This window comes from Topomyia yanbarensis, chromosome 2, assembly GCF_030247195.1.
Source record: "Topomyia yanbarensis strain Yona2022 chromosome 2, ASM3024719v1, whole genome shotgun sequence".
NCBI classification, from domain to species: domain Eukaryota; kingdom Metazoa; phylum Arthropoda; class Insecta; order Diptera; family Culicidae; genus Topomyia; species Topomyia yanbarensis.
The window spans coordinates 89,487,276-89,506,106 of record NC_080671.1 but is presented as its reverse complement, the minus strand read 5'-3'; the positions used below and the strand labels follow the sequence as shown (position 1 = coordinate 89,506,106).

The 18,831-nt window shown below is 36.5% G+C and overlaps 1 protein-coding gene across 1 annotated transcript in view; it reads left to right on the top strand.

Moving 5' to 3' along the window:
* Positions 1-18,831, top strand: part of LOC131678795 (GTPase-activating protein skywalker) — a 190,423-nt gene that overhangs the window by 24,579 nt on the left and 147,013 nt on the right. The window contains exon 2 of the mRNA XM_058959112.1: positions 12,252-13,115. Within this exon, the coding sequence (XP_058815095.1) occupies positions 12,992-13,115 (124 nt within the window). The 5' untranslated portion in view covers positions 12,252-12,991. The remainder of the gene's footprint in view (positions 1-12,251; positions 13,116-18,831) is intronic.

Below are 18,831 nucleotides of genomic sequence, written 5' to 3'. Positions count from 1 at the left end.
TTTGTTTGATCGGCTTGATCTTTTATTCTCATAACTTTGTTTTTATTTAGTAATCCTCGAGCTTTGGAAACTGTTTGTTGAATTTTGAATTTTAGTTCCGAATAATAATGTTCATGATTGTAGACTGGATCTATAGTGTCTGCATTTTTCAAATATAATGGAAAGTTAACTGGTTTTCCAAATACAAGTTCAAAAGGAGCAAATTTTATATCTGAATGGGGTGAAGTATTGTAACAAAAGGCATAGTATGAAATAAATGAGTCCCAATCATTGCGCTCTTCATTAATGAAATGTCTTAAGTATTCATTAAGAAAACGATGATTTCGTTCTAAGCTACCAACTGTTTGAGGATGGTAAGCAGTTGCAAAGTTATGATCTATTTTTAATATTTTACATACATTTTCAAAAATTTCATTCTTATACTCAGTTCCCATATCTGTTTTTATTGCAGATGGACAACCGTATATAAGTACAAAACTTTCGATGAATGCTTTCGCTACTGTTATAGCTTGCTTATCCACTAAAGGTGTGATAATTACATATTTGGATAAATCGCATTGCAAAGTGAGTGCATAACGATTTCCATTATTTGTTTTGGTAAATGGACCTACCGTGTCGATTGATATCAAATCGAACACTTTAGCAGGTGTTGTTGTGTGAATAAATTTTTCACTTGTTTTCATTTTGTGTTTATTTTGTTTACATAGAATGCATTGTTTGACATAATTGGTTATTGTGGACTTCATATTCGTCCAATAATAGTTTCTTCGTAATTTCATCAATAGTTTATTTATACCTACATGTCCTCCCAAGAGAGTATTGTGGTTTTCAGCTATGATGTTTTGAATATCTATTTTATTTTTTATCACTGCAGCTTTTTTATATAGTATTATACAGACGTCTTTTAATGTTTCGTTGCAGCTTTCTTTAAATTTTTGAACGTTCATTTTTTTGAATATAATGCTGCTTAATTCTAGCGCTAGTTTCTTTATTGACATTTTCTTGGCCATTTCATTTATTTGCTTTAACGCATTTTGGACATCTATAACATTTTTTTTGTAAGTAAGTTGCACTGATGCTAACTCTTTTTTCTTTGTTTTTGATGTGATTTTTATTGTTATTATCGAATGGCGCATTTCAAAGACCAATTTTGGTAAACTGAAAGCGTCTATATTGTTGACAGATTCATAAGCCCTGAGGTGATCAGTCTCAGTAGCATTATCAACTGTTATTTTGTTTTGGTCGATTTTCCCAGTTCTAGACCTAGTTTGAACTGGCAGGACAAGTAGTACTTCAGAATTGATAGTTACGCGTGAAAGAGCATCAGGTACCGTATTATTTTTGCCTTTCACGTATTCGATATCAAATGAGAAGTCTTCTAAATCCGTTCTCATCCTTGTTAATTTGGAGGATGGTTCTTTCATCGAAAATAAATATATAAGAGGTCGGTGATCAGTTTTCACTAAAAAGCGTCTTCCATATAAATATGGTCGAAAATGTTTGATTGCCCAGTGGATGGCTGTTAATTCTTGTTCTATAGTAGACTTATTACTTTCTCCTTTGGTGAACATTCTACTAGCGTATGCAACAGGTAGTTCAGCATCGCCATGTAATTGAGATAACACAGCTCCGCATGCTAATTTAGATGCGTCTGTGCTTAAAATAAATTGTTTATTGAAGTCCGGAAATTGTAAAATTCTTGGTGACATAAGCTCTTGTTTTAATTTTTCAAACGCATTTTTACACTCTTCACTCCACTTGAAGAGTGCATTCTTTTTCAGAATTGCATTCAATGGAGCGGTTATATCAGAAAAGTAAGGTATGAACCTTCTGTAATAATTACAAAATGCGACAAAACGTCGTACTTCGTCCGCATTTTGGGGTACCGGATATTTTTCAATCACGGAGAATTTTGCCTTGTCAGGTTGAATTCCTTCGGCGGATATATGATGTCCTAAATAAGTAACATCTGCACAGAAGAAATGACATTTAGCAGGATTTAGCTTGAGATTAAATTGTTGGAGTTTGGTGAACACTCTTTCTAAATTTTTCAAATGGTGGTCAATAGAACATCCAATGACAATAATATCATCGATGTACAGAAAAGCACATTCCGGAGGAAGACCGCTTAAAGCTATAGTCATCATCCTTTGAAAACTATTGGGCGAGATTGACAGTCCAAATGGAAGTCTGTTAAACTCATAATGCCCTTGATGTGTGGAGAAGGCTGTTAACTTTTTTGAGTTTTTGTCTAGTTCGATTTGATGAAATCCTGACATCAAATCAAGAGTCGAAAAATATTTCGCTCTCCCAAGTTGGTCCAGAATATCATCTATTCTAGTTAGAGGAAATTTGTCGGCTATAATTTTTTTGTTAAGTTGACGAAAATCACAGACTAAACGATGCTTTTGATCTTTAGTATTGGATTTTTTCGGTACTAACAAAATTGGTGTGTTATAAGGTGACGTGGAGTCTTGAATAATTCCTTTCTCGAGTAAATCATTAACTTGTTTCGTTATTTCAGCTCTGTGAACTTCAGGAGTTCTGTAGTTTTTTATGTATACTGGTGTGTTGTCGGTAATATTTATATTTTGTTTATAAAAGTTATTGCAGGTTAGCATATCACCTTGCAAAGAGAAAATATTATTAAATTTTTTGCATAATTCTATTAATTTGCCTTTGGCTTCAGCATTTACACCATCAATATTTAATTCTTTCATGAGATTTGTATTTCGGTTTTCCTGGTCAACCTCTTTGAACGTATATATTGTATATTGTTGTAGAGGGATTATCTGTTTAGTAAAATTTTTATCAATTATTACTGCTTTATTAGTTGTGTTAATGAATTTAGCTATTGCATGTTCTGAATTAACGATAGCGTTTCCGCAAAATACTCCGGGTTGAACTTCACATGACAGTAAAACGTTATCTTCTTTGGTGCTCTTCGTATTTATTTGTCTATAAACCTCACAGCGAGGTGGTAGGACAATTGTATCTTCACAAGTGTCTTCAATTATTATTTCAATTGGACCAAGGCTAGTAGCGCATGTTAATGTCCAAGTGTCATAATCAATATTACAATGATATTTGGTGAGAAAGTCTCGACCTAAAATACCATCTGTCGGAATTGGAAATTCGTCATTCACTATATGAAATTTATGTAATAGCGATACACCATCGCTAGTATACAGTTCTGTAGTCATAGAACCTTTAGTTTCAGTTTTGATATTGTTTATTCCCGTAATCAAGCATTTGTCAGTTATTGTGATAAATTCGTCTTGGTTTAATTTATTGGGTTTCAGAATCGATATCTCTGCTCCCGTATCTATCAAAAATGTACAAGTATAATTTGAAATTTTGGGTTTTAAATTGATAAAATTAGTTGGTTTAGTATGAATATTGAAAATGTATCTGGTCAATGGTTCCTTATTTGGGATAATGGGACTGCTTGTTGTGTTTGCTGTTGTTGTTCTTGCGGGTTGCTTATACCCCCAACATGCTGAGCATGTTGATTCTGCTGCTGCTGCTGCTGTGGCTGTTGAGGGCCTTGCCAGTTTTCCGCATCGTTGTAAAATATTTGATTATGTTGACGAGTATTTCCACCCCGTGTGTAACTTTGTCCGCGGTTATTCTGGATTCCGCGGCCTCTATTTCCATTTTGGTGTCCCCGATAATTGTAGTTATTTTGATTGAAAGGGCGGTTTTAGTAATATCCAATATTTAGTCTCCTGGCCATCTTGCCACACCGCGTGCTGCTCTAACGTATTTATTATATTTATTAGCGGATCTCCGCTTACCGTAGGATTTTTACTTGTACGCGACCCCATTTTTTTAACTGTCACTGGTTGAGTGGGTAGCGGTCGGACGGCTGAATCTCGGTTAACTTGGCTAATGCTTAATAGTCACGTACTCATTCTCGATAATAGTAAGGTTCGTTGACTTGGTCGTAACTTAGCATCAGGTCACTTAATTCACTTGGTCGTAGTTTAACGGAATGGCGTATCTCACAATTTGGCTAGTTCTCATTCTTTTGGTTATTTTTCTTAGCACACTGGACGAATTTTCCACCACTGGAACTCCTCACTTTTATTTGTATAAGTTCTTCTGGAGTTATTGGCAGTTGCTGTGCGATCACTACTAATCAGTTGGGTCTTTAGATCTCCAGTTTCACTTAACACACGCGAGAACGGAACGAGCTGTTAGGATTCGCGGATCTACAGTACAAGTGCGGGTTCGTGCCGCTGGTAATCACTGCTCGGATACGAGCCACGGTCTGCCATGTAAGTTTGTCTTACTTAGAATGAATTATTTTATTCAATATTTAGTTTTTATATGCATGACGATTGCCATGCATACATCGATACATAGTACATAGGGTCATAGCGTTAGACGCCTGGAGTGACAATTTGCTGCGCCGTATCCATGTGCCTTGCACGTCATCAAATGTGCAGCGTCGACAATAGACCTCGGTGATCGACCGCTCGAGTTGGTCACCGGTGTGCTGTGCGAATAAAGTTCGATTGAGTACAGTCGAACTTTATATAGCACGGTATAATTTAATTAGTGGGACGTCACACATTCATCGTTCGCTAATCGAACGAGAAGCATCTGAATTCACCGTCAGACGGTGCAGGAAGAAGAAGACAATCGTACAATTATTTTTGTTATTAATTAGCCCTATCCTGTATGATGGCGGATCGCTTTTTAAAATCAACGACGACAGCAAAATTAATCAGGTGTCAGATTCGATACATTTGTTAATGCAACAATTATAACATTTTGTCGAAAATATTTTGGGTTGTAATATTACAAAAAAATCGGAAAGCTAGGGATATGTTCAGATAAGGCACTTGACATTTGTTTAGTTTATTAATAAAGAATTAGGTGGACAATACCTGAGAAATTTCCTAGAATTTCAAAGAAAAACAATCGCAAGATTTGAATTTTTTTGGCGAATTTTATTTGGTTTGCAACCAGGCAAAATCTCGAGCGGATTTGGCACGTTCCTATTTTGTCGGCTTCCGTTACACCCTGCTAGTGATAGGAAAGAACTCACTCTCTTCTACCAGCTGAACCGTACGGCGCAAATCAAGTATCAGGTTAACGGTCTGCGCGCGATCATCCAAGAACACACGCAAATATATGCGAACACACGGTTATAAAATCGAATTTATACAGGCGACGTTATATAAAAGCTAGCACACGCGACATACAAAGGACTACGCAACCAAACACGATAAGGTGCAAACGCTCGAGCCCTGCGCGATGAGACACGCGACAATAAAGTCCCTATGTCCACGTATCTGAACTGTACACTGTATATCACATTCAGAATCATGGCCCGCTACAATTTACCTTAAGCAGTGTTTGAGTGGGTGATATTTCCCTCCTCGTCTGTAATTTTAGTGAGTGATTCTGAAGGGGTGTCCTTTCGAATCCCTAGCACTACAGCTCCAGTAGGACAACTGTCGAACAAAAATCTATTTTTGTTCGTTTCTGCTCTGTGTTGCAAATCACACATATTTTGCAGTTTTTCTATTGTGAAAAAATCTCAGGAATCGAACGGAATCTTTGCGACCTTTGTCAGAATAAGAGCAGTAGAGGTTCTGGGGCATTTTGTCATTCGTATCCAATTTTTTTAAATGATTTTTTGACATTTTGTTTTGATTCCACATTTTAACATTAAATGTTATGTTTTCAGAAAAATACCGAAAGTTGTAACATCCCAACTTTAATTTAATGATAAAAATATGGTTTCACACGCTAAGAAATGAAAAATGTAGTTTCACAGTTCTCATGGTGCCAATGTCTAAAACTTCAAGCGAAGTGGGCCGGGTTCAATTGATGTGAGATTTGGCATCTGAGCTTGCTTTGACATTTGTCACAGTATGAAGAGGAGGGGATTTGAAACTAATAACATTCCAATGCACAGTGGTCAAGAACGCAAATTTAGCAGGAATTTTTAAATTTTACTGAAACTAAATCACTTAGCCTTATTTTGTCTTTGGAAAAGTTTTCGTGGTTTGTGATCCCTTTGTTAAAACAACAGTTAGGGTGGTTCTAATTTTAACAAGATTAAAAATTTAAACGTTTTAATCACTCTAGATAGAGTTACACAACCTTCAGTAAAGTTGTAGAATGACAAGTTTTAGAAAAGTTTGTTGAAGACAGTTGAAGCTCTATCAGTCATACTTTTCATTTTACAACAAATTTAAAATCAGAGAGTAGGGTGTTTCTTAAAAAACTGTTTTAGTTAAATAACTTGTGCAGTATTGATTAAAAATCGAAGTAGTCTTAAGACAACTATAAGATTATTCAAACGATATAAGTATAAGCTTGTGGTACACCATTTTGTAGATATATTATGTGGCTTGATGTCTGCGAATGGAAGATGTTTACTTGCAATTTTAAATAAGACTCAGGATCAATTTTCTGCATGACGGCAAAATGGCCAAAAAAATGCGTCGTAAAGGTTGGGACACTTCAAAAAATTTAAATAATTAAAGACAATTTAAACATTAATGCATCATATTTATTTTTTGGTTATTATTTATTTGTTAATTGGTATTTTAGAATAAGAATAAGTAAAAAAATGGTGTCCCAACCAATACGACACGCTTGTCCCAACCTATTTTTCAAAGAAAAAAAATTCAATGAAGCAAACGCAAAACCCTGATCTGTAATAACATTTCAGTTACTTCTTAACACTTTAAAATTATTTACGTTGCAATTTCGATGAAATAGATTCAGTTTAAGATGGTCCAAAAATCAACACAACAAAAGATTTTTCGCTCGTTTTTTGACACTGCTCAGCGCAGCTGTGACAAGAATGAACTATAACTTTAACTTGGCATAAAAAGTGAGCTACGACCGACTCTAGTATGTGCTAAAACAACAGATGGCAACACTGCCTAGGAACGAAAATATCGAGCTGTCCCAACCTATACAGCGTCCCAACCCATACGACAATCCCTTATGTTTAAATTACTTTCACGGTGGACAATATACAAAATATAGCTTCGTTTTCATAATAAAATTTTGCACTTTACAAGACTTTTCAATCATTTTAAATAAGGGGTATGGTGGTTCTAAATTTATTAAATTCAGAAAGTTATTTTTTAAATGTTCGAGATATAGTTTTGCAGTCTTCCAGAAAATTGAAGAATAGCAAATTTTAAAAAACTTTGTCGAAGATACTGGAACTCTATCTCTTGTACTTTTCATTTTACAAGACATATGCAGAAAAAAAATTAGGGAGTTTCTTAAAAAAATGTTTTATTTATATAACTTTTACAGTTTTGATTTTTCATTAAGATGATTTTAGAAATACTTTCAGATATTTGGAAGAAGAACAGTTTGTCTTAATATACTGAACCTCTAGCTCCTTTCGTTATAAATTTATGTATAATTTGTGCTAAAAATGAACTATTTTTTTGAGTAAATAGGGTAACCAACCAATTTTGGACCCCTAGAGGAAGTGAGCTTACGTGAACGTCAAAAAATATTTGCTTGCCTATGTTTTTTAATGCAATACATGCACGAGTCTGCTTCAAAATTACTGTTCTTGAAAGAAAACTGTCAATGGATGTTTTATACATTGACATAAACTCGAAAATGACATTTCTTCTCAGCATAAATTTTTCACATTTCGGACCCTTCCACACCAATTTGGACAGTGTTCCAAGCACATTTTGGACACACTGAATGTGTGAGTTTTTTCTACTAAACTGACCTACTGACTCGTTCTCTTTGCAGTATATTTAATGCATGAAAGAAGAACATAAGCAAATCAGTGACTGTCAATCAAAAATGGTACATTGATCTTTATATGGAAGGCTGACTGCATGAAGTATTTTTTTAGTTCTATCATTTTGAGAAATAGAAAAACTTTCGGTAAAATTAGGTTACTGCAGACTTAACAAAGAAGCATTAAATGTTATGCAATAGAGTTAACAATAATATATTTCGTGTAACAATTCATCTGTAGCAGTATTATGGAGTAACATCCTCAAGCGGATGATAAATCAAGGTTCAAAGTTCGTCAGGAATCTTCTGGTACTAAATATTTATTTTTAATTCTTTTGTTTACGAGGTGGTTTCTTATTATTCTTTCTAAGCTCAGTTTTTCTTTGTTTCTCTTCCTTTACTTTCCTTTTTTCTTCAGTTTTCGCCTTGTGGTATTCAACTGTTCGCGCAATGTTAAAACAGCAGGACTACGTCGCTTGAATCGTGATGTTCCTGTTCGTGTATTTCAGGCGATTCTAGGAATTCAGCAAGCACACTCTTATTATCATTACTTAGCTGTGATATGTCTCTTAGATTTGTCAACATATAGCTCGTCGAATTCAACAAATTCGAACTACAAATGTTCTTCAACATGGATTTCAGAAGTCTCCTCTTTGGTCATATTATGGTCTTCAATAAAATGTTCCTCAATCGTTTGATTTTCGACATCAATTGGTTTGAACATTTTTAAATAATTTGACCGAAAAGAACAGGCGACCTACCGTTACAAAATTTTTTCACTTTTTGATTATTCTAACTCGATAAACAAATAGCTGTTAAGAAGAAAATCGAGAGGTGTCCAAAATAAGTTGATATCAATTTTTTAAGACATATTGTGGACACCATTTATTTAAGATTTTTTAGACAAAACATTACGAAGAAACCTTTTCAAACACGTAACATGCATAATACCAAATCAGACAAACTAATTAAATCGATAAAAAATATTATAATTGTACATTTAAATCCAATTTGAACATGTATCATTTCCACCGATTCCTCTTGGCTATCGTTGAAACATGAAACGTTTGCGATGATGTTTTTGAAAACTGTGGATTCTGTTTAATTTTAAACAATTAGAGATGAACTAATGATATTGAAACTTAATAGACAACCCAAGGAATGTAATTGCTGCATCAAACCAAACAAATTCAGAGAAACTTGGCAGTGTAGGAGGCAAATACATTAACAGGGTTCAAAATATGCAGGGGTCCAAATTAGGTTGGTTACCCTATTGCAAGATGTACAAAAAGTGGGTGAATGGAGAACAGTGAGTCTAGTTATCTTGGATATCACATACATTTGGAGCAACATCAGACGTTGCTTCAAGATGTTCTCAACCCCTATTCGGTAGTTTTCACGCCGCCACCCGCGTTTCGGCTTGGTGAGACCAAACTGGTGTCGAAGGGGGTCAATTAAGGTTGTCTGACTTATTCTCGATGATCACATCATTAGCGTTTCTGCATTAGAATCGTCAGACAGTCTTAGTTGATTATAGGATTAGGGAATACTTAAAAAAATAATATATAATGTCTTTCTCTTCAGATAGTTCTTATTCGAGCTTGTAGAACTCTTTGAGCCCTTCGTATACAAGTTCCGATGAAAATTGAGGATTCGATGAAAGAGATCTTTTCTGTGAGACGGCGTCGAACATTGAAATGAAATCTGTAAGTAGCACTAACAAACATCTAATCTCAGGAACGGTACGAGATGGCGCTGGGTCTGTGACCTTCGACTGGCATGGTCCATTATCATTGGTTCGGAAGTCTTATTGACTGGTTGGTAGGTATGTGCTCCTACTTGCAAATTGATCAATTCGCTTCGGTGGGGTGGGTGTGGATCCTACTAGTTGTCGACTCTTGGGACCGTGGGTATGATGCTAGTTCAGGAAAGGAATGCAAAACTGATACCTAAGAGATCTGAGATAGTTAACTATTCAGGACTTGTTCTTATGATTATTTAACTCGGTCAAGCACACCGGCTCTCAGAAATGATAAGCAGCCATTTAGGGTCGGTGTGATCTGTTCGAGTCGAACCAGGCGGACATTCGGTTCAAGTAAACTTTTTGGGGAATAGTGGATAAATATTTCTTATGTTCTTTATGGGCAAAGATTCTTTCTGTGAAACCCTAAAATATCTTAACTCGTCTAGCTACTAAGCATAATGATAATAGAAAAAAATGACGGTTTGCTTGGTCCATAATGTAATAACTACGTATATTGACTAGAACAGGAATTATCGAATTCTGTTATAAGAGTGTTGTTACAACATGATAATAAAATCTGATGTAACAACCATTTAAACAATCATTAATACACACTAGAACAGTAAGAATAACTGGTACAATGGCTGGAGAGAATTTAGTATTCGTGGACATTACTGATTTACTTAATAGTCGATTGATCCGCTTCAGACCTATAGGGAACCCAGGAGAAGAAGAAGGTCAAGAAGAAGACAAGCGGAATCAATGCGAAATTTTAATTGTATCACTGGCGACTTAGCACGCGTTGTTAGGAGCAGGATACCTTGAACTAGACAACATAGAGGACTTTACGTAACACATTTCGAGATAAACAGGCGCAAAATTTAGTACTCCTCATGAGGACTGTTTACATGGCAAACAGTTGGAAATTCGTCCGATTTTTCAAATTTTGTCTCGCGGGACAGACCGAGATCTCTTAAGCTGCTATAACCTGCAGTCCTATCAGCCCACAAAAAAAAAGAAATTTTGCAAGATGTACAAAAAATATCGTATTTGCTATTTATTGGTGATTTATATGGAAGCATTGGTATTTAATGTTAAGTACCCTAGTCAAAGATAATGCTATTTGGAAATGTTATATTTTTATGTAAAAGTTCTCATAACTTTGCAACGAAAAATAATTGGTAGTTGAAGTATAAAAACAAATTAGGCGCCTCAAAATAATCTACAAAGTACAAAACTACAAAAGTGGTATAAATAAAACCGTTTTTAAGGAACACCCTAAAGCTTACATTTGGATTTGTCATACAGTGGAAAGTATAAAAGAGAGAGCTTGTATGTCTTCAGCAAATGTTTGTAAAATGTGTTGTTCTACAACTTCATCGAAGACAGCTAAGCTCTAGCTCGAACCGATTTAAATTCAATTTAAAATCTTGCCAAAATTAGAACCACCCTAGATTAGCATCTGTTTAAACGAAAAGAAGAGCCTTGCAAAGCGCAACACTTCCCTAAACATATTGTACGGCCAAGTTATTTAGTTTCAGCAAAAAGAAATTCGTGCTGAATTTACATTCTGGAAAAAAAAGTTTAATTCGTATTGTGCATGACAGGTACTAACATTATATCTACTAGAATGTTTTCAGTTCAGTTTTCCCACCAAAATGGTTTTTAATTTATATAATCAAATTAGCACTCCGATCATCTGGTTAAGTTAACAATTTTGTATTTGTGCAACAGAAATTTAGCATTATTCATTTTTACAATTTCTCCTCCGTCGATTTCTGCCGGTTTTTTTCCAACTTGAGTCGCCTTTCGCAACACTCACTTTTTCTCACACCCTCGCTGCACTTAGGGCGCCAGCGAATTCATCGTCCGATGGGTGACCCAGTTCGCCCACCCGCTCGCAGCGATGACGTCCGGAAAAGCTTCACTAAACCATTTTATCCCATTAGTAAACGCCTGTGTGGCTCTGTTGTAGGGTGCCACTGAAAATGATGATTTTGATTTTTATAAACGACATAGACAATGTTTATTGCTACGAATTGAAACTCTATCTCAAATCTGAGGACATGTTTCGTGGGTTCCGCAAAGCGGCCAAAGTTTGGTTGTTTTAGATCTGGAAAATCCAGTAGTAGGAAGTTGCTTTTGGCAGTAGATCTACGCGAATAGTGCCTTGTTAAAGCGTTTGGCATAACTGTATCGATGACCAAAATTTCATGTATTCTTCCTTTGGAAAAATTTTTGTATGTAATTGATATCAAATTTTGATTAGGGACTGTATCGAAACCATAAACATTTTGTAGACTCATGCTTGATTCGTAAAATTATTCACGTATTTTGCCACCCTAATGTACAGCTTAAGGTTACGCAACACAAATTGAATCCTGTCTTCTAACCAGAACGGTAACCATGTCGCTGTTATGTTCGGTCATGCTCTGGAATGGATTAAAGCACATTTAAATTACAGTTCACCGGCAAAGCAGCTGGACAAGGAGTTTTTAAGCTGATAACATGATAAAAAATTCTTCCCATTGACTTTAGCTAGCTCGACTGACACTGATGGATCGATGCGTGCTAGTCTAGGTGTAGGGGAACGGTAAAACACTTCACAATTGAAAGGTCGAACTGACGCCGTAATAGGTCGGGAATTTCTCTACGGTTGCTACTATATACTATAGTTCTATCATTCCAGCTATCAGAGTGTTGATTCACGAAGTATTAATTTCCGATCTGACATTTTTTCCAACGTTCATTCTCGTTATAGGTTGCATCATGCTCTTCGAGGATCTCACATAAGCACATCGATAGAAATAAAAATGCATGCATACCGAGTTCGCCCTGGGGTACTAGTGTCCCCATAGACCGCCAAAGGGTACCGACCGACGAATATCACGAGCTGACATCCGCGCGGCCGCAACGACTGTACAACGAGATTTAAAAAGTGAGATTTTCAACAGCCAAGCTCTTCACTAATCTAGTCATTTTTTCCGTGCTCATTGGTGTGCTAGCTATAAAATTTTATGCTCCAATCCGTGCGTATAGATTTTTGTCGCTCCGTTGTGCGGTTGGTATATGGTATGTGTGCGCAGTTCAACCCCTCAATGAATAGCTAATAAACTGTCAAGTGTTTATATCTGGCGTGTGTATTTGTACCTCGGTTGTGGAAGTGAAACAATCTAACGAGCATTTTTGGGGCAGCCTACCACCCACCGATAGAGGCAAAAGTGCACCGGAACGCGCTTCGGTTCAGAGCGGCCAGGCGAGAAAAGATAGTGTTCAACGAATCAAAATAAACGGTGGGGAGTACCATCAACCAGCTATCCTGCAGGAGTGCAAAGAAAGTGTTTGTCCATAGTGTTCCGTAAGAATCTTGTCAATCAAAAGTGTTCCGCAGATCCGTCAGTGTATAGTTGTTAGTGGGCTGAAATCGATTAGTGTTAATCTGTGCAACCGAAGAATAGGATTATCCCGCGGGAATCAATTAGATCACCCCCGGAATTCATCATGCCGGTGAATGCCATCGGAACCGAGCAGCTAAGCGGCATTGAGGAAGAATCGGACATCTACGAAGCATTTGCACCCCATGTGGACACCGCAAACATCTCAGTATTGACCGATACTCCTCCAGGTGAGTGCGCTCGTTGTTTCTTTTTTTTTTTGCTCCCTGCCCGAACTGGTCATGTGCCGCCGATAGCTATAGGGGCTTCTGTGATCCACAACTGTCGGCCGGTGGTGGCGACGGCGGCGATGGTAGTGGTGATGGTAATGTGATAACAGTGCCTGTCGTTGTTGTTGTTGTTCGAGTGGCCCCGGTAATCAATACACCGAGCGCTGTGTCGTTGGTAGCTACCGGGCGCCGACACTATAAGAATTTCTGCAGGCTTCGAGTGGAAATTTAAGTGGGTACGACCGCGTTCGGCAGAAGCTGGTATATGTTTGGGTATATATTGATGTTCTATTTAACCGGTTAGTACTTTCATAAGAAGCACTTAACGAAAAAGACGGTATAAAATGCTGAATTTAGCAGCAAATAATTATGAAATTGAAACGTTTATTTTAGTTTTCCTGCGAAAGGATCGTAGTGTGATTTGAACACTTGAAATTGAATAAATTACAGTTTATTCGATCATACTCTACTACTATCTACTTGTATATTTATAATATAGCACACTAAATTGGCATCAAACCTATCAGATTTTCAAGAAATTTCTTTCAAAATATTCTAGCTTTGCATATACAGAACTTTTGCTCGGACGGGACATCACGGTTGACCAGTCGTTCGATTGAAACACTAAGTGTGTTTTAGTTTTAGGGATTTAGCATCAAACCGGCGCTAATCTATTCCGACAAAAAGTTACTGTCGGTTTCTGATGGGACGAAGTCGAAACGCACCCATGACGTTAATAAGTTAGGATTTTTGCCCTTCATGTACAAAGACTGGTTTTACCGAAAATTTTCGCCCTAGTGAAAATTTTTGGTGATTACCCAATTTTTCTCCTTAGGATGAAATATAGCATAGTATAGTCTGGTTATACAATGTCTCATCGCCAGCCACGAACTTGATGAGCGACATATCGACGCTGCAACACTTGAAACAAATATAATATTTAATTAGCTTAATCTGCATTAGTTTAACCGTTCTGTGTCCGACGCGGTACCCGGGTACCGTTTTAAGTTTCAATTAATTAAATTCCTATGTTTTATCCATAGCTGGAAATTGAAACTTTGTGACATCTTAGAACTTCACTAATTCAAGCTTTCGGGTTAATAATATTATTGATATAGTAAGGGTGGGAGTGAGGAGGGTACTTAGTAAAAATGAATCGTGTTCACGGTGTCTTTTTTAACAACATTATGCAAAAAATTCAGCATCTCTGATAACTTCAGGATATGAAAGAATGGGCTTTCCCCTTTCATTTGAAACCAACATCAAAATAATCCGTCGATTTTACAATGGAACTAGTTCATATATCAGCCCCTATATGGCGCTTTAGACATTCGAAAAACACTAAACGTGAGAATCTGATAGATAATTTAATTGTCTACAACTTTGTTGACAACTAAAAACCGATTTGATATTATCCGGAAAAGTTGTTTAATAATTTAACGAAGTCTAAGTCTAAGTTAGTTTCACAGAAGACCTAGTGGTTTGTAAGTCAATTCACACGCACTTTTTTTATTTGCCAAATAGTTGTGTTTAGTTGAACAGTGAATACAGCGGAATTTGAGAGCTTGGAAAGTCTCATCTTTTAGCTCCAGATTTCATAATTGCAGATTCCACCTGATATAGGGTACCATTAATATTTGTGGGATGAGAAGTCTCAGATGAGTGTTGACCGAACTAGTATGATATTAATATTCTTTTCCAAGATAGTGGGTGATTTCTCGTATAAAATATAAATATAAATGTAAGCAAACCCTTGTAACCAAGCAATACCTTCCGATGAATGGTAGTTATTTCGAACCTATCGGAAAATATTACAAACTTGAACCAAAAGCACAAATAGTTTTCTGTCTCTGGTAAACATCCTAATTTTCAGAAGGTCAATCAGAATTGTCAACGAAGAAGTTGTAATGAATCCCGTCAAATATTTTCATGCCACTAAACCCAATTATTTTTTTGGTAATGAAATAAGTGCGAGAAAATATATTTCCAAACCACTAGGCCTCGTGTGAAACTATCTTAGATATAACTTCGTTAAAATCTTAAACAACTTTTCCGGGTGATTTCAGATCAATTTTTAGTCGTCAACAAACTTGTAGACAATTAAATTTTCTATGAAATTCTCACTTTTAGTGTTGTTCGAATGTCTAAAGCACCATCTAGGGACAGAAATGTAAACTAGCTTCAGTAGTAAAACCTATACCGTTGTGAAAAAATTTCAAAAAAAAGTTGCTCTGGACCCCCCGACGGATTATTTTGATCTTAGTTTCAAATAAAAGGGGAAAGCCCATTCTTTCATATTCCGAAGTTTCAGAGATGCTGATTTTTTTGCATAAAGTTGTTCTAATAAATACACCGTGAGTTACTTCATTCGGTTCCCGGGAATCCGGGTTTCCGAAGGCAGGTTCCAGTGCTGGGGTACTATTTGCGAACTTCAATGGAATACTAGCAATATGGGTATCAAAATTCTTGGAATTGCCTAATTAGCTGTATCTCGTGGTTTTGGAACAATTTAGTGATTTGACCCCCGAACGGACATTCCGGAGCAGGTTCCCCTGGGGCCGTGAGTGGCCATTCCATTTTTCAAATTGCCATAGGGTCCCGTAACAATAAAAAACAGACTTCCGAGACAATTTGAAGAGTTTTGATATTCATATTGCTAGTACATTAATAAAATTTACAAATCATATCCTAGTACTGGAATATTAATGACCGTTCATAAACCACGTAGACCGAAATTTGAGAATTTTTACCCCCCCTCCCCCCTAGTAGACCTTAGTAGACTTTTACCAACCCTCTCCCCCCACGCCAAAAGTCTACGTAGACTTTTAATTTTTTTTATTCGCAGGAAATGTGAATTTAGCAAGAAGCACATTATAATGTTCAATTAAAAATTAGCGTTCAGATTTATTTCAAGCTTTTTAAATATTAAAGAAAGGTTTTTCACATTGGTTTTTTGATTATGATTGATCAAATCAATTAATACCGATTCAAGGTGCTTTCCAACGTTTATGTAGCGGAATACTTCTTTTCAAGGTTAGTCACTCAAATATATGTAAAAAGATATATTGCTATAACTAGTTTAAATTTTGGCCGAAGTGCGATCTACACCAACAATGCAAAATTGCTAAACACTTTTTGAGCCTTACTGGTGCATTCAAAATTGTTAAATTATAAGAAACAATTACAAATTAATACTGTCGATGTCATCTAGACTAAAATAATAAACCAAACATGCACACAAATTTCACTTTTCCTGAACAAATTTCAATATTTCTAAGATAATAAGATAATCTAAATTGCCATATTTGATTAAGGGAACGAAGCTATTTAAATCTTCCCAAAAATATTTATATTTCTTATGTAATTAATAGCCGTATCACCTTAGAGTATTATCGCAAAGTATCAAAGTTTAATTCCGAATATTTTCGAAGATAAATATAGTAGAGCCGGTTTACACCGAGGTTCATAGGGTCAAGACGTAAAATTTAACGGGTGTTTAAAGATTTTGAAATCAGTGTAAATGATTGCAAGAGAAACTGATTAACTCGAGTAAACACTTTGTTGTAGAAGTTTAACTACACTACTGCTTTAACCACCGAAATTAATAAATAAAAAATAAAAAATTTATCTACTTATTGTTCAAAATCGGGTGTTTTGTTGTTACAATGCTTAACTTTGACCATTTTTTAACTTTTTATGGTTCATGCATGTAATGGTCCATGCATGTCTGTTAACTAGGGGTGTCTCAGATGATTTCACAGTCAAAATCTTCCGAGGAAGGAATTTTGGGCGATCGTCTCTAGAACTGTCATTTTGTATTATTTCTAGATCAAAACTATATCAAAATATACGCAAGAAACAACAACGTGTGAGGTTGTCCAAAAAAACGCGGGTTCTGGGTTGAGTGGTCGCTTAACGAGTAGTTACCTCAATAGTGTACTAGCTTTGAAGTTTCTGCATAAATACTGAACAGACCGATATTTTGAATACAACTCTCTTTAAATCCCATTCATAATTAGTAATACGAGAATAACAAAAAATAAAAGTCTACGTAGACTTTTTCAAAGACCCTCCCTCCCCCCTCGTAGACAAACGTAGACTTTTGCCAGACCCCCCCCCCGTCCGCCCTATGAGTCTACGTGGTTTATGAACGGCTCCTTACTGAAAATCCGGATTACCAAAAACCAGATCCATTGTTCCGTTTCTATTGTACAGAATCAAAAAGTGGACGAGTTTCTGAATCCAAAATATCTAAAAGTGTCCAAACCGGTTAAAGGAAGCCATAGTTATGAGCATTTCAATTTGTGGGTACCCGGGTACCCTCGTTGGCCTGTTAAAGGTGTTTTTTTGTTGGACACATAACTGTTAAATTACTTTGTCATGCGGGGGTTGGTGTGTGAGGGAGGTGAATAACCCACAACTGAAGCACCCCAGCTTATTTTGATATGCCTGGTGGGTTAGAGTGATGGAGGAGGGGTTTGATTGGGAGGGGCTGAGAGGAGATTGGTGTGATATGTAAGGGGTAGCCCCTCGCGGCACAACCCTACTTACGCCTCTGTTAAAGACCTATCTTGGTGGAAAAACAAAGTAGGTTGACGTTTTTTGGAACTGATTGTAGAATCTTTCTATATGAGAAAGGCAAAAAATGAACTAAGTTCAAAACGTTCTTCAAACACATCTTTTTCGGAATTGCTTCGAATCTCGTTTCATGCATTTTAAAAACATTTGGTATCATTGAATTCTTGAAATATTTTTCAGTTTCGGCTGGTCGTAGGTGACCAATGTGGTCAAAGTCAATTTATTAGTCATTGGTGACCTAGACTTGCAAATCCTATTTTAATCTAATTTGCATAATTTCGATATCATGGTGCTACCAGGTTATATGGAAATATGCTGTGTGACCCCACTATTTAACCTGTAACTCTGGAACCAGAAACTCGATTCAAGTGAATAAATTCAAATTCCGGTCTATAGCGATGTAAGAGCTTTCATTTGAGCCTAATGTTGTACAAGTCGACCCAGCTATTTTTGAGAGACATGAGTGAAATTATTTGACACATGCACACACACATACAGACATTTTCCGATTTCGAGTTAAATGGTATATGACTCCGCGTAGGGATTTCAGCGTGATTGCATAACCTGTCTATATGAGAAAACTTAGAAAGCAATGTTTTTCACTTTTATCTGTTATCATCATCTAAAGACGACGATGCCTTTCCGAATTTCCGCGGTCATTGGTTTCAAGTTTTGTTTTATACGACCGATTCTTCGTAAGGTGGAGTATTTTTTGAAGGTCAAAATGGAGCTTAAACTCACGGGAATCGCCTGTCGTCAGTACCTCCTCCTGCGCCATCGAGTACTAATACCCAGCGTGTCTCCCGGTGACTGTAAACAATGAAATTTACTCAATAGACGCAATTGCTCACAATATAGCTGCTTGAATTGAAATTTGCTTCATCCCGAAGATCACAAAAGACCAGGTTAAGGGCGTCTGATCTGGAGCCAAGGAAGATGATTGGTGTTTTTGCCTTTCTCATATCGAAAGGTTATGCCATCATTTCGAAAAACGGTAACCTAATTCCGACCCGGAGCGTCGAGAGACATATATCATTCGACTCAGTTCGGCGAGATCGGAATATATATGTGTATGTATGTGTGTATATGGCAAAAATGT